Source organism: Astyanax mexicanus, chromosome 14, assembly GCF_023375975.1.
Source record: "Astyanax mexicanus isolate ESR-SI-001 chromosome 14, AstMex3_surface, whole genome shotgun sequence".
NCBI lineage: Eukaryota > Metazoa > Chordata > Actinopteri > Characiformes > Acestrorhamphidae > Astyanax > Astyanax mexicanus.
The window spans coordinates 32,732,407-32,747,500 of record NC_064421.1 but is presented as its reverse complement, the minus strand read 5'-3'; the positions used below and the strand labels follow the sequence as shown (position 1 = coordinate 32,747,500).

The 15,094-nt window shown below is 37.3% G+C and overlaps 1 protein-coding gene across 2 annotated transcripts in view; it reads right to left on the bottom strand.

Moving 5' to 3' along the window:
• ptena (phosphatase and tensin homolog A) overlaps positions 1 to 14,448 on the bottom strand; it is a 41,816-nt gene extending 27,368 nt beyond the window's left edge. Inside the window, exon 1 of one of the 2 annotated variants that reach the window (XM_007244584.4) lies at positions 13,413 to 14,448. In XM_007244584.4, the coding sequence (XP_007244646.3) occupies positions 13,413 to 13,491 (79 nt within the window). In that variant the 5' untranslated portion in view covers positions 13,492 to 14,448. The remainder of the gene's footprint in view (positions 1 to 13,412) is intronic. The other variant, XM_007244583.4, reaches the window with a different exon arrangement.
• Positions 14,449 to 15,094: the final 646 nt, after the last annotated feature.

Below are 15,094 nucleotides of genomic sequence, written 5' to 3'. Positions count from 1 at the left end.
GACTAGGTAAGGGCATTGCACATGTAAAGTTACACATGGCACTACAAAGACTTTAGTGTAAAAAAATATATATATATTTTTAAGTTTTTAACTGTTTTGTTTGTTTTACTGCCTCACAATGCTGTTAGCCAATCAGAGAGAGCCAATCAATATGTTTGCATGTATGAATATTCATGAGCAAGAGCTGAAATAATTTCTCACAAAAAAAAAAAACAGCTCACATGGCATTAATTCATACTGGAGACCACAACTATATATATATTTTTTTTATTTTAATGAATGAAAAAATGATGGAATGAGATGGTTTAACAACAACAGCCAGAATCTAAGTCGACCTATCAGTTCTTCACTCTGAAAACCACAGTATTTTACACAATTATTAACACTGGTTTCACAAGATCCACAGTAGAGCCCCTGCAAAAGCAGGCAAACTTCACACAACAGGGGAAGAAGAACTGGCAAAAGAAATGACGTATAATGTGTGGAGATCACATACACATGAATGTGTTTTAAGTGTGTGTCTGGCACATATGCTCCTGTCTCCACCATCACTCACCCCTACTCCAGGACAATATCATTAATAAACAATATTTTGTATTATTCTAAAATGTGTTTGTTACAGTCTAATACATTATATTAGCCTGCGCTTTTTAAATGTGTGCTTCCGCTCAAATCCACCTTTTCTTGTTCTCAGTAAAAAAAACTAAAGATTTATTTGTGCAAATTTGCCCAGTAATTCAGAATTTGACTATGGAACACCACCAGCAAAGAATAATTGAGGTAGTGTAGTGTACAGTTCTGTTTACACCACTTAAACAGCACCTTTTCTGCACCTGGACTATCCACGCTTCTGTGTGTTTACATAGGATCTCCGGTGGATTTTGCGTTTTACAGAGACTCTGAGACTAGATCAGTGGCTGAACTGCACCTAGCAGGGCGTTAGACATGTTTAAAAGTAACATATGACATTGCAAAGACTGTCATTATTTATATATTATACTTTTTTAAAAAAGTTTCTAACTGTTGTACATACCGCTGCATCGCAGTTAGTCAATCAGAGGCGATATGTTGCTCAATATATTAACGGAAACTATATATTTATGGCATTTTTTGTTTACTTAAAAATCACCAGCTCAAATATCAAACCATATCTGTCTACCATAAAGGCTTCAAAATGTGTTTCATTCGGAAATGTCTTCAACCAATCCAGGTTTCCGATCGGTAGCAAGGCATATTTTATTAGGTAGTTATTATTTAATAACTAAGCTGGATTCAGTTCTCATCTTTAGTTTTTTTACCAATGTGTTCTAACAGCACAGCAACATCCTCCTCTAAATACTGTTAATACACCACACAGCAGCGCTGAGCATCCTCAGAAGATAACAAAAGAGTTTAGAGACTATATTGTAAACCTATTTTACAATGCAACATGCAACCTTAACATAAAACCAGCACATTTTATAGAAGCCACTGACTTACATGATGAAATGCGCTCATATCATGCATTTAGTTTTGAATTACCGCTGATTAGAAACGAAACTATCACAGAAACGCCTTGTTGTATCACTATAAGTACCCAACCCCATTCTTTGTTTTTACACCAGAACTAAAAGACTGTTAAAAACTGAGAAGAGGAGGTTAGCGCACACATGCTCTAGAAAACCAAAATCATAGCACATTCACCACACTATAACTGTAATTTCATATCAGAATATCAGCTCAGAGTGACTAACGCCATACAGACAATAACACAGTGATTTTACAGCCATGTTATACAGTAACTGAGAGATGAATGATTAGTGAGGCCAATCAGACTGCATCATAAGATTTAAAACTCTATAAAATGCCTATTTTAGAAGTAGGACATCCACAATCAATCTAGAACAACATGAAACAGTGTTTATCAAAAACAAAAAAAGTAATTAAAACGAATTATTAATGAACAAAAAATCTTACAAGTTTTAAGGCTGTACTTTCGACAATTATTGTCTTGTGTGTTATTGAATTAGCAATCCTAAAATTTTATAACATTTCCTAGCATTTTCTAACCTTGTATGCAACATCATTAACAACATTTGCATCTCCCACATTAGGTTAAGTCTCAAAAAATGGAAATGTGCATCAACAAATCAACTGATGGCTTTAACTAGGGCAAAATTAATTGCTCAGGCCTTAGAAACTCTGAGCTAAAGTAGCAGTAGCTTACAGCAGTCCTGGAGAGCCTTAGGTAATTTTATGCAGTTTGAAAAGCACCTTTCTATAAAACAACCCACCCATAATTATATCACACCAATCAGAAGCTGTGCTAAGAATAGGAAAAGAGGTGTTGCTCTTTTAAATATACCCTAATAGCATACATGTATGACATGCTGCACAGTAGAAATGTGCAGTATGAAGATATGTTACTGCTATCATGCTAGATCTTGTTGGCAGCATACATATATACAATATAGACTTCTGAGCATAATCTGGAGAGGAGAACTCAGTACAGACAACATGGTTATTTCTTTAAGTTTGAATGAAGCCCGAGTTTTTTGGCAGCAAGATAATTATGTCTGTTCTTAAAAACTGTAGTATGCGCAGATTATTTTTTACTAGAGACAGACAGATTCTATGTTAAATAGGTATCAGTGCACATTAATATTCTTCACTGATCAGATATCAGACAAACAGGGCAGATCCACTTATAGATCCAAATTTCAGGCCACATCTGATTTTACCATGAACCCTCAGTCAGCTTTTAGGTGCTGGTCTGCCTAAAAACACATTTGTTTGGAGATATTGCACTCTAGAAACAACAAAGCACCAACAGAGGATTCATGCAAAAAAATACCAGTCACCATCGATAGTACGGATGCAAGTGTACGTATATTCTTTACGAACAGTCACATAACAGTTAAGCAGCCTCTAGATGTGAAAGGTCCCAAGCCTTTACTAAAAAATTTTCAATGCGATTTTTTTTTTCAGTTTGGAGCCTTCTGTAAACTTGTATAAACATACAGATGATTGTTAAACAAAACATGAATATAATTAAGTTCCATTGTTATTATGAAGTTAATAAAAGTGAGAAAATTTTTTTTCCCCCACCAACCGTACGGAAAACACACCAAACCGTGGTGTTTATACCGTGGTGTGAACCAAAACGTAAATTTTCTGTACAGTTACACCCCTAATCGACAGTGGAAAATGTTGGATTGTGCAGCCTTTTGGAGAACTTAGGAGTCTAGGTAGTGCTGGGCGATTATGGCCTAGAAAAAAAAAAACGTTTTCTTAAAAATACCGATTTTCGATAATAATACATTTTTCCCACCCCACTAAAAATCTAACTATAGATGACAAAGAAACTAGGTTTACCTAGTACCCAGCACTAAGTCTAGGTAAAAACAGCCATGAATGAATTGTTTTTGATCACATTTAAATTCAGTGTGTGCATATGTTTAGTTAAATAATTAAATAATAAACAATATTAAAACAAAGAAATGTTGTTTAAAAATGTATCATAATGTGTATTGCCATCAGCAGTCATGTATCAGAGTTAGAACGGAACTGCAAAAATGTACGTTTAACGATATAGCACATAAGCACAATGCCAGACACTGCACATAAACATGCACATATATAGTAACAGCAGTAAATCCCTGATAACATAACTAAAGATCAGCCTGACCACAAATATTTATATTTCTTGGATTTTTTGAATGCCTTTATTCACTCCAACAGCCCCAGATACTCAGTGGAGGATCTGAGGTCAGAGTGCTCATAGCACACGAGCAAAAGCCAATATAACGGTAACAATTACCACACAACACCCTGAGCAGCCGAACTTCTAAATCAAGCATTCTGATGCCTCATATTGTATTGAGGACATGCACCTGAGGGAAGCCCCTCTCCATCTCCTCACACACAGCAGCACAGTGCTGCACTATTTTAAGGGCCATTCCCAGAACTGTGATCCACAGTTACATAAGGGCATAGGGCCATATTGTTTTAGACACTGCACCAGAACAGGGCACAGGTCACGGCCCTCCACACACACACATACCCACCCACACACACCCAGCCAGCGGTTTTAATGTGTAACCTGCATTTGATTAATGAATTAGCACATGCAGTAAACCTCCTCTGCTCATACGCACACAGGCCCAAGTGTGAAGCATTTATAGCTGCAGCTACAACACAGACCAAGTAAAATCAGAGGGCTGGCCAGAGAGAGTGAACAAGCGAGCGCGAAAAGGAAAAGAAGGGAGAGAAAGAATGAAAACACATGGGAAGAGCAGAATAAGAAACTTCTCAGATGTTTCAAGTGAGCTTCAGTGGATCCAAAGAACCATGACAATAATTCAATTAAAAACAAAAAATAAACTGAAAGAACAAAAAGTTACACATTAATTTAAAGCATGTATTAAATCATTCTATGGTGCAAACCATCCATACATCTATCCATTTTCTTAAGCTTATCGACGGTCGGGTCGCAGGGGAAGCAGCCTAAGCAGGAAAACCCAGACTTCCCTCTCCCCAACAAATCACAATGCATTTAAGCTCTACGCTGTGGCTAAGCAGTAGATCTAAAGTAGGGGTGGAATATATAGTAGTGTTTAATATGTAGTAATATCACCAACATTTTTGAATATTGTGAATGATATTACACCCTGAAATATGGAATATGCTGTTTTTAGCAAAATAATAATTCACACTGTTCCAATCATATATCTACTAGAGACAGATTATATCTGCCCAGTATAATTTATTTTACTTTAATCCTGGATATATGGAGATATTCAAAATGCATAGTAAGTATCATGACATTTTGGATCATTGACTTTTGTTACAATCTGATCCAATTTTGGTATTTTTTTTAATGTCTCATTTAGGGGTGTGCTATAGGTATGCAATAATACAATTACATTTTAATTGTGTTGCAGTAGTGTATTCTTAAAACATTTTTTTTAATTCAGTGTTTTGCCATATCGCCAAGAGTATCGCAATCGCGAAAATATCATGAGATATCAGGGGTGGGTGATCTGGCCCTAAAATAATATCTAGGCACTTTAAGATTTGATTCAATTATGATTCAGATGTCTGTGATGCGATTATAAAATTATTATCGATGCCTCTTTTTTTACTATACAGGATTTCTACATGATGACTAAATATATATCAAGTCTTTTATATATTAAATCATATGAAAGTGATATGGCAATCACAAGTCCAACATTTGAGATCACACATCCCAGCATCACACACAACCAACAAAAAAAGGGAAAAAAAAAAAGATCAGCAAATGCTCTCCAACTTCTAACCAACAGTATGTGCAATAAGCAATAAATCTTAGACTAAAAAACCCAACAGATATGCTGTACCCAAACCTCAGCTTTCACCTGTACGGCTCTCGTTCACTGCTCTTGTTTAAAGCAAGCAGCGTACATATACATGCTCATCTCTCATCACTGATAAAATTGAGTGCAAATACAGTGCTACAATTCTTTGGTAATGGAAGTCCCTGCATCACGAGTACAGTTATAGTTAACGTATAGAAATGCGATTTTCGTCATTTGTGAATCAATTCAGAATCGTCTACATCGCGTTGCATCCAAGAACCTAAAATTTCCTCACCCAAAATGTAAAGTTAAAAATATATCAGTGCATTATATTACATTTAAAAATATGACGAATTAATTAAATGGATCCAATTATTATCAAACAGACAAAATAGAGCCTTAAATAAATAAAAATGTATACATTAAATAAGAAAAAAAATAAAGCATTAAAAATGCTTTTAATGCACCTACACATACATATTGTGTATGATAAAATTATCATAAAAACTAGGAAAGGAATAAATATATACACCATATATCCCACATCAACTGTGAGCATTTGGACCAATCAAAAAGAAGTTCTAGTCCAAGAATCATAAAAGCATTCATGCTTTATAATACATTAAGGTAAAAAATATCAGCCAAAATAAATAAACACGTCAATCAATAACCATTACCAGTTTCATAATCTGTATAACGCATCTAAACATTCTGCACCAGAGCTGTGTTTAAAATATGCATCCCGATACAGGGGTACAGTTTACTATCTTGCAATACAGGGTGATACTGTGATTATTAAAATATATATTTATTTGGAAAACATGAAATCAGAAATAAAGAAAAGCCATCGCATGATTCTGTAGCTCCAGAGGTCAACGACCTCATGTCATTATATTAATAAAGCACCCAGTGTATACAAGATTTTCAAAATAAGGTCCACGTCCTTTTTTCTCTATCAGATAGCCAGCCGATCTTGTGCGACTATGTTAAACGTATAATTCATTTGCCAGTTCTTTAAATGAAAAGATCCACGTTAGAAACTTTTGCTGACCTCAATATTCCTTACTTGGTTAACTTAACGAGCACAGCACATTTCTCCTTATTTTTCAATAGTATATCATCATATCAGTGGAACTAAATGGTAAATTAAATGACAACATTGTGTAACTCAATTCCTGATTTTTCTAAAGGCCTATCCAGAACTGAGCATCACGAAATGCATTACAATACCGTCAAATATATTGCATATCCCTGCCTTAAAATAAGGATGCATTACAAAAACAATTATACTGTCCACTTGTTCCTTTCCTTGGGAAGATTTCTTTAAATTACATTAAAACAATCAATAAGTTGTTCAAATGTGCTTCAAATTTCTTTCATTAACAATGTTTACTGTATAATGATGACCTTATCATCATCACCATCAAAACAATGCCAAAGTTTTTTTTTTTTAATGCAACAGCAAAGACACGCTCAGTAAAAACCTAAACCCTAAGGCCTCTGATGAACTGAACAGTTAGAAAACCTGCAACAACAGATCCCCTAAACAAAGCTCACTGAGCACGCTCATACAGTAACGTCCGCCCAATTAACGCGTCACTGGTGAAGCCGTTGAGCGGCCGAGCTAGAGCCTCAACACTGACAGCTTGCATGACCTTCAACCTTTTCCCAGCATGCTCAGTGTGCCAGTGGTGTTGACTTACAGATGCTGGAGCGATAGGCACCGCTGCGCACAGCAAGCGAGGCAGACAAGCAGGTACCACACTACACCAACGCCATTAGACTTCACACCACTTTAGCACTGGGAAAGAAGAAGTGAGTTATAGGAGCAGAGAGTACCATGTTTCTATCTTACTTTACAGCTTAAATGCACATTATTACTGTCAGACATTTGCTCACAGGCAAACCCACACATCATTACAGGAAGCAACCACTTTTGACTAGCTAATAGTTCTAGAAACGATCGATTTTACCTGCTTATCAGAGCTGCACAATACGGACAAACACAACTGCTAGGATTAAACTGCTACACAGTTAGTACTTTTTAATTGTTTAACAATATACAGTACCATGCAAGATGTTGTGGTCGCCGAAGTACAATATTTAAAATAGAAAACAACACAACAAAATACAAAAAAAAGCAAAAAAAAAAAAAAAAAAACAAGTTTGGTCTTAAGCCAAAATGATAATTTTGATCCGTTTTAGCCAAAACATTTTTCACAATATTTTTGGTGCCCCCTTAATTAAAAATAATCTATTTCAGCAATAATAACCATGCTAAATCAATTTTTAGATCCGATTAGAACAGATGTAGCTAACCATTAATATCAGAAAATATATATTATTCTGAAGACATTGTTTGAGATATTGAAAGCTAGTTTGAAGAACAAATCCTCCAGCTTCCAAATTTCTCCTGGAGGCACCGACCCAGTGCCCTAGGGGATGCGTTCAATCCAATTACCATTTCACCTAATTTATCATCATTAAGCTGCACTGATTTACCAAACCGTGTTGGTGTTGGGTGAAGAGGTCCATATTGTATCGAACACAAAAATATCGCCGACATTTTTGAACATCGTGAACGATATTATACCCTAAAGTATTGTGCCATATCACCCACCACTAATTATCACATCAGGGTACTATGTTTTGTTTTTTTTTTAGCAAAAGAAAAATCCACACTGTTCTCATTTCCCATTATATATCTACTAGAGACAGATTATATATGTCCAGAATCATTCATTTTACTTTACTCCTGGATATATAGAGATATTTGAGTGCATTATTAGTATTATGACATTCTGGATCAATAACTTCTGTTACAAGTATAGTACTAATATCTAATATGTGTGTGTGTGTGTGTGTGTGTGTATGTGTGTGTGTGTGTATATATATATATATATATATATATATTTTTTTTTTTTTTTTTTTGTTAGGGCCATATCGCCCACCCCAAGTTAGAAATACTAATGGATGTGTTCTAATAAACACAGCGACAACCCCACAACTTTCTGTACGAATGTTATTTGTATTTGTTTTAAAATTAATGTTTTTCTAAGTAAACACACTATTACTGTTCAGAGAAAAAGTTTTTGTACTAAAACATTTTTATATTTTGGAAATGTTTGCACAGTACTGCATATTTCTGCAGAATGTTGCAATGCCAGTTTAAAAAAAATGAAGAAAAAAAAGGGACGTAACTGATGCAAATTTGTTTCACAGACATATTCTAATATCTGTACAAATATGTTTCATATTCAATACAATTACTCTGATTTCACCATGCATCCCTAAAGGACATACAACCCACCTAATTTATAAAAAGTTGCCTGGTATCACTGTATTAACTTGGGATTAGGGCTGCCACAAACGATTATTTTTATAGTCGACTAATCACCGATTATTTTTTATGATTAGTCGACTAATCGGATCATACGTTAATTGAATATAAAACACAGTTTATCACAATAGAATGCAGCTGCTATTATACAACCATCATTAGATTTCAGCTATATGCTAAACCTTTAATGAAATATGCAGCTTGTTGTAACAGACAATTATTTTACTGTTTAGCATAAAGTGTAAACAACTGTGTAAAATAAGGATAAGGCACTGGCATTTATGAAACATCTCAACTGTGAGGTTGTTTGAACTATTATGGAAAAAAAGTATATTAACAAAAAATGCCTCTCTGTCCAGATATTGTGTACATTACCGTCTCTCTGTCGCACTCAGTGTGTCTTTAGTTTCTGCCCGATCTTGTTTTTCTGCCAGTTCTTGGGCTCCCTATCTCTTTATAAAGGCGTTTTTCCCCGTCCGCGTCCCAATTCACTAGCCAGGGCAGCGGTCTGCACAGATCTGATTGGCAGAGGAGAGCGTTTGGTGATTTTACACCACACATGACTGATCTGAGAGTTTACTGCACCGAAAAGCACTGAAAACAGAAGCCACTGTCGGAATGAAATCCTTCTCTGTAGTTTATCGGTTTGGGACGGCATTTGTGACAACGTCTGGGTCTGGATCCGGATCGCGGTCCGCCTATTAGTGACCTCTGTTTTAAAGCTATCAAGATGAGTAAGTTAAGTACTAAGTTAACGCTCTGTTTACGCTAATTTTAGCAGCTAAATAGCAATTTAGCTTCTTCGTCATTTAATCAGCCACAACATGCCTCCTTTTCAGGTGCTCGTGCATCGCGGTTGTGCTGCCGAGGAAGACAAGTTCTTCATTGCAGATATTGCATTGCACGCGTTTCACTTTTATTTTCTTGGTGATCCCACACTTTTGAGTTCTGTAGCGGGGTAGCCATGAAACCAGAGCCTGTCTGTATAATGTCCTGAGATGTCGTCCACTACCTACCCCGGTTTCCACTACTGCGCATGTGCGTCCAGGACAGAAAGGCAGTCGCAGCAGTTTGGAGAGAAAAACAAAGAAAAAAAAAACGACTATTCGACTATTAAATTAGTCGTCGACTATTTTAATAGTCGACATAATCGTGACTAGTCGACTAATCGTGGCAGCCCTACTTGGGATATTTTAAAAAGGGATATGTAGAATGATTACTCATTTTCTATTTCTTTAAAGAGGCCACCACAAATTAAAGTAATTCGGACAATAAATCAAGCTCAATTAAAAACCCAAATACATTATGCTCACACTTGACACTCACTAGATTAATGGACACTAATGGATGCCAATGCTTGTACTTACTGTACTTCAAAACAACCAAAGTATACCACATGTACTATAATTACTACTACCTCAAATGGTACTGAAAGGCTTAATTGTCAAGCCCATTCAATGTAGCATAATCACAATCTTCTCCACAGAGATTACAAATCAAAATACTTGAAGTCTTGAATCCAAATCAAACTATTTTCACAAAGAATTCATTAATCCTCAATGTACTAATGATAATCATCTCCATGTGCATCAAAACCTAAATAACTTTTATCTTCTCCCACAAAATTTAACTGCATAATAACATTCTACCTAATGAACACACCTTTACAAAACCCTACATATTCAATGTCATATAAGCAGCTTCAGGTGGAATAAAAATCTAAATACCCTTGACCTTGATGCAATCTTACTTATCCAAAAAACTGGTTTGCATGACATATACCCAATTTCTTTTGAAAAGCTTACACAAAAAGCAAAAGGAGCCATAAAAACATGCTTACTGCACATTTACAATATTCCATCTAGTCTTGGACTACAGAGCATTTTGAATGTAGCTTTTCTATTGCAAATAAATATCGTCTACAGGTCAACAAACAAATAAGATGAAATTATAAATGATTCCCTATGTGGGAAACTGCTCTGGTATTTCCTAAGATAATATAGAAACATATATATAGAAACAATATATTCAAATATTTATAGGAGCAATGAGAAGGGCAAAAAAAAAGAAGAATTTACGAAATGCGGCCTGTAGATCTTTCACAATAAAATTACAAATTGCGAAAAATAATATTGTAATTTTAAGACCATAAAATTCCGCAGACATATTAATAGAATAGCATAATAAAGCATTTATACCCTTTTAAAGACAAACATTTGTAATTAATCCTAGTTTGGAAAATGCATATATGCAGCTCTGGAGAAAATTAAGAGACCACTTCAATTTCTTAATCAGTTTCTCTGATTTTTCTATTTATAAGTATATGTTTGAGTAAAATGAACGTTTTTTTTTCTATAAACAGACAATTCTTTCAAATTTCAAATAAAAATATTGTCATTTAGAGACTATTATTTGCAGAAAATAAGAAATTGCTGAAATAATAAAAAGATGCAGAGCTTTCAGATCTCAAATAATGCAAAGTTTTTAATCACAAGTTTCATACATCTTGACATGTTCTCCTCCACCAGTCTTACACACTGCTTTTGGATAAATTTATGCCACTCCTGGTGGAATAATTCAAGCAGTTCAGCTTGGTTTGATGGCTTGTGATCATCTATCTTCCTCTTGGTTATATTCCAGAGGTCATCATTATTAAGTGGTCTCAATTTTGTGTATGAACAAACTGCAAAATGCAGTAGTCCATTTTACGATTATCACATAATATTGAGGTCACGTCTATTCACTGTATAATAAGTCAGTAATGTAATTATCATCAAAGGCCTTACACATTTTGTTTTTACAACATACTATTGCATACATATGTGCAACATGTTACTATTGTACAGGCCTAATCCTACCTATAGGATGCGTTTCTGATCATCAAATAAAACCGTAGAAGAAAAAGGCCTGGCACACTTCAATAGTTAATAAAACTGGCTCTCAGACACTTTCACAGTTATCCTACAGTCTGGTGGGAAATAGACAAGCAGGACAAGCAGAACAAACACAAAGCATGTGGGCCACACTTCTGCAACCAACCACCCTTCACACCACCACACATGCTGGTATCTACGCAAACGAAGCCATGGTGCTAACCAAGTTCATCCTGCAGTCTCTCACCCTGTTCAGCATTACAAACCCAACCAGCACTAAGATACAGCACAATATTTCACAGTGAGCCATGGTGTGCATGTTGTATAACAGGAAATCCATATGAAAGCAGCAGCATGGCCTTTTCCTTACACAAGCTGAATCAATGTGGGACACGCTTTATGGGCCAGTGTATGAGGAATAAAGCACCGTCCATCATAACTCATTCACAAGCAGTCATGGGGTAACAATCAAAGGGGAAATTCCGCAGCCAGCGTCACAGTGGCTATCCACAGGGTTATGTGGACATTATGGCCAACATGCACTTGACACTGATGACTCCAGGATATCAAAAGGTGAATGCATTGGTACTTTTCTGCGGCAGACATGCCATCTTTACCTAACTCACTTGTGCAGCAAGGCTGCAGAATATATTGTTTTAACGTCATTAACACAACTTGCACTTAGCAGGATGTGCAATACCACCACCATGATATATTTGCCCAATTTTGTTAACTGTAATCTTTAATATTGGAACACAGAGTGCATTAGTAATATCAAGTCATGTTAGATTACTGGGGTCTAGTGTAAACTAATGAAAGTCAATGCATTTTCAAAACCATTTATATCTTATTTGACTTATCGTACTTTAAATGGATGAGACTTCAACAATATTTAATAATTGCGATTTTGTCTATTGTGTTTTTTTTGTAGATTTGTTTACATGTAATCATTTCAGGGATGATATCATCCACACAAAAAATGTATACCAGAATATAATTTTTTTTCCAATTTCATGCAGCTTTAATCTGCAAATAGCACCTCTTTCACGTCCCTAGTGATCCCTCTACTTACTAACAGCTGTTAGTAAGAGATCAATCAATAAAAAATGTATCCTCTACTGTGAAACAACTTAGCTAACTAACTAGGTTAGTTAACCTAGGTTAGCTAACAATCCAGTCAGATTAATTAAGACCAAAATCAAAACAGAAATCAGAGCAAAAATGGTGTCTTAGAAAATCATTTACCAAATAACGTTAGCAAAACCAGAAATTATTTAAATAATAAAGAAGGATAGCTCATCTAGATACTCCAAAAGTACATAAGCTCAACTCATTCACACAACAAGAAAGGAAAGAAAAAGAACATAATAGTTAACTAGCCATCATTATCAGGATATAAAAATTGACTCACCTAGTTGACCTAGCAATACATGGATATAAATTTATATTTCAGATCACAGTTCTAGCTTGTTAGTTAGTTAGTTAGTTAACCTATCTAACGAACTAACGTACTTAGCTAGGCTAGCGTTTCCTCTCCTATTGCCCTGCAGCCCGCAGCACTTTGTGTAATGCGTTGCAGCAGTTGCAAACTAACGATTAATCGAATCAATTTTAAGTCGACACATTTATAGGAGTGACATTGTCGATTATATCGACTAATCATTGTAGCTAGGAGCGGTGACGTTAGCTAGTTAGCTGCTAGCTCAGCTCAGGTTAGCTAGCTAACCCAGCTTGCTAAGCTAGCTAGCTAACTCGTTAAACCCCCCTACCGCTAGATTACCATTCTATGTAGCTAGCTTTTGGAGCCACAAATCTGCAATTATTCGACAGCAGACCTGAAAAGGAAAAGTGGTTAGGTTTTAAACGGCTGGTCAAGGATACAAGTAAGGTCCAAATCGAATCCATCTTCTTGGTATCTCCTCTTATTGCGACTGACAATCTCTTTAATGATGGCAGCCATCGCAGTGACAGGAGTTCTATAGCTAGCTAACTAGCCGTTAGCTAGGTTAGGTTAGTTCTCTATAGGAGTTTATATGATTATGGTTCAGAAGTCTTGGTTTATCAGTTGATTGTGGATGTGTCTGGCTCTCTTTTCCTTTCTTCTCTCTTCTTTTTTATCTCTGTCTCTCCGTTCTCTGGTGGTTGTGGTGTTTTATGTGTCAGGTAGCCTGGGGCCTCCGCAGCAGTAACAGCAGCAGCAGCTCCAACAAAAGCAGGCCCCGCTCTCTCCCCCGCTGAAAAACCGCGCTGTCCACCGAGAGAGAGCCAGAGAGGCAGCCGGCGACAAACGACGAAGCTCGTCCCCGAAGCTCCAAGCAGCCGAACCCGCACTAGCACCAGCAGCAGCCGCCGAGCTAGCAGCAGCCGAGCTAGCTACCAGTCCCTGAGCCCGGGCGCGCAGCAGGCGCCGTGGTTCAGGTCCGCCAAGAGGCCGGGATCCTCTCCATCGTGGCTAAAGCAGGAAAACCGACTCGCAGCCTTTTTTTTCTTCCCCCAAAGCCACTCGCTACGTAACTTTAGCATCGCTAGCTAGCAACAAAAGCTAGCCAGCCACTCTCTGTCTCTCTAGCTCTCTCTCTCCTCCGCTCACACACTGTCTCTCTATGTCTCTCTCTCTCCCTCCTCCTCCTTTCTCCTCCTTCTCCGTTCAAAACCTAAAGCCTCCTAGCTAACCTAACGAACCACCATCGTTCTCCAATAAAAAAGCTCGACGACGCTTTTCCGAAACAAAACGAGCCCAAAAACTGACAGCCTCCACCTCGCACACGCTTCCCACGCAGCCCCCGGGATCTACAACTTCCAACGCCCGTCCTGAGGGATCATCTTCCCGCAGCTCTCTCGCTCCGTCTCTTCCTGCCCAACTCTCAAACTTCCATCATGGCTTCCAGCGGAGGAAAAAAGAAGCTAGATCCGGCAGGACTCGAGAAAATATCCCTCCGCCCGCGCGGAAATAGTGCTGCCGTGCGTTGGGCTTCGTTTGAAGAATGTCGACACGCGTCGATAAAACGCAGGAGAGGGGGATTTCGTTGGCGAAACGCAAACGAAAGGTCGGAGTGTCTTTTTAGCGGCAGTGACTCGAAATCAGACAGCGCTCTTTCTTTGTGCACGGTTCTAGCAGTCTCTCTGTGTCCGCGGCGGAAGGGCACGAGCTGAGCGAGCAGTGCTCATACCCTGTCAAAGTGGTGGTGGTGGCGGCGGCGGTCACGTGCTGTGGTGATTGGGGAAGTTTCCAGCGCAGGCAGAGCAGCGCGAGCGCTCAGCTAATGCTAGATATATTAGCTAGGTTAGGTTAGCTGAGCCACATTCCTAAATTTTAGGCTGTAGTTTATTAAAATGAAGGTTTATCCCGGATTATAGATGATGTAGTGTCCGTTTTAAGTGTAGGATTACATTTTAAATGGAGAACAGGCCGTCAGGTTGTGTATTATCTCTGTGTGGTTTGGTATGAGGCGTCTTATTTGCAGTCAGTGTAGCTAACTGATACAGAACCAATATGGTGACATCATGTTTAAAAAATATTAATAATGCGTGGCCACGTCTAAAATTAAAGCAAGGGAACGGAA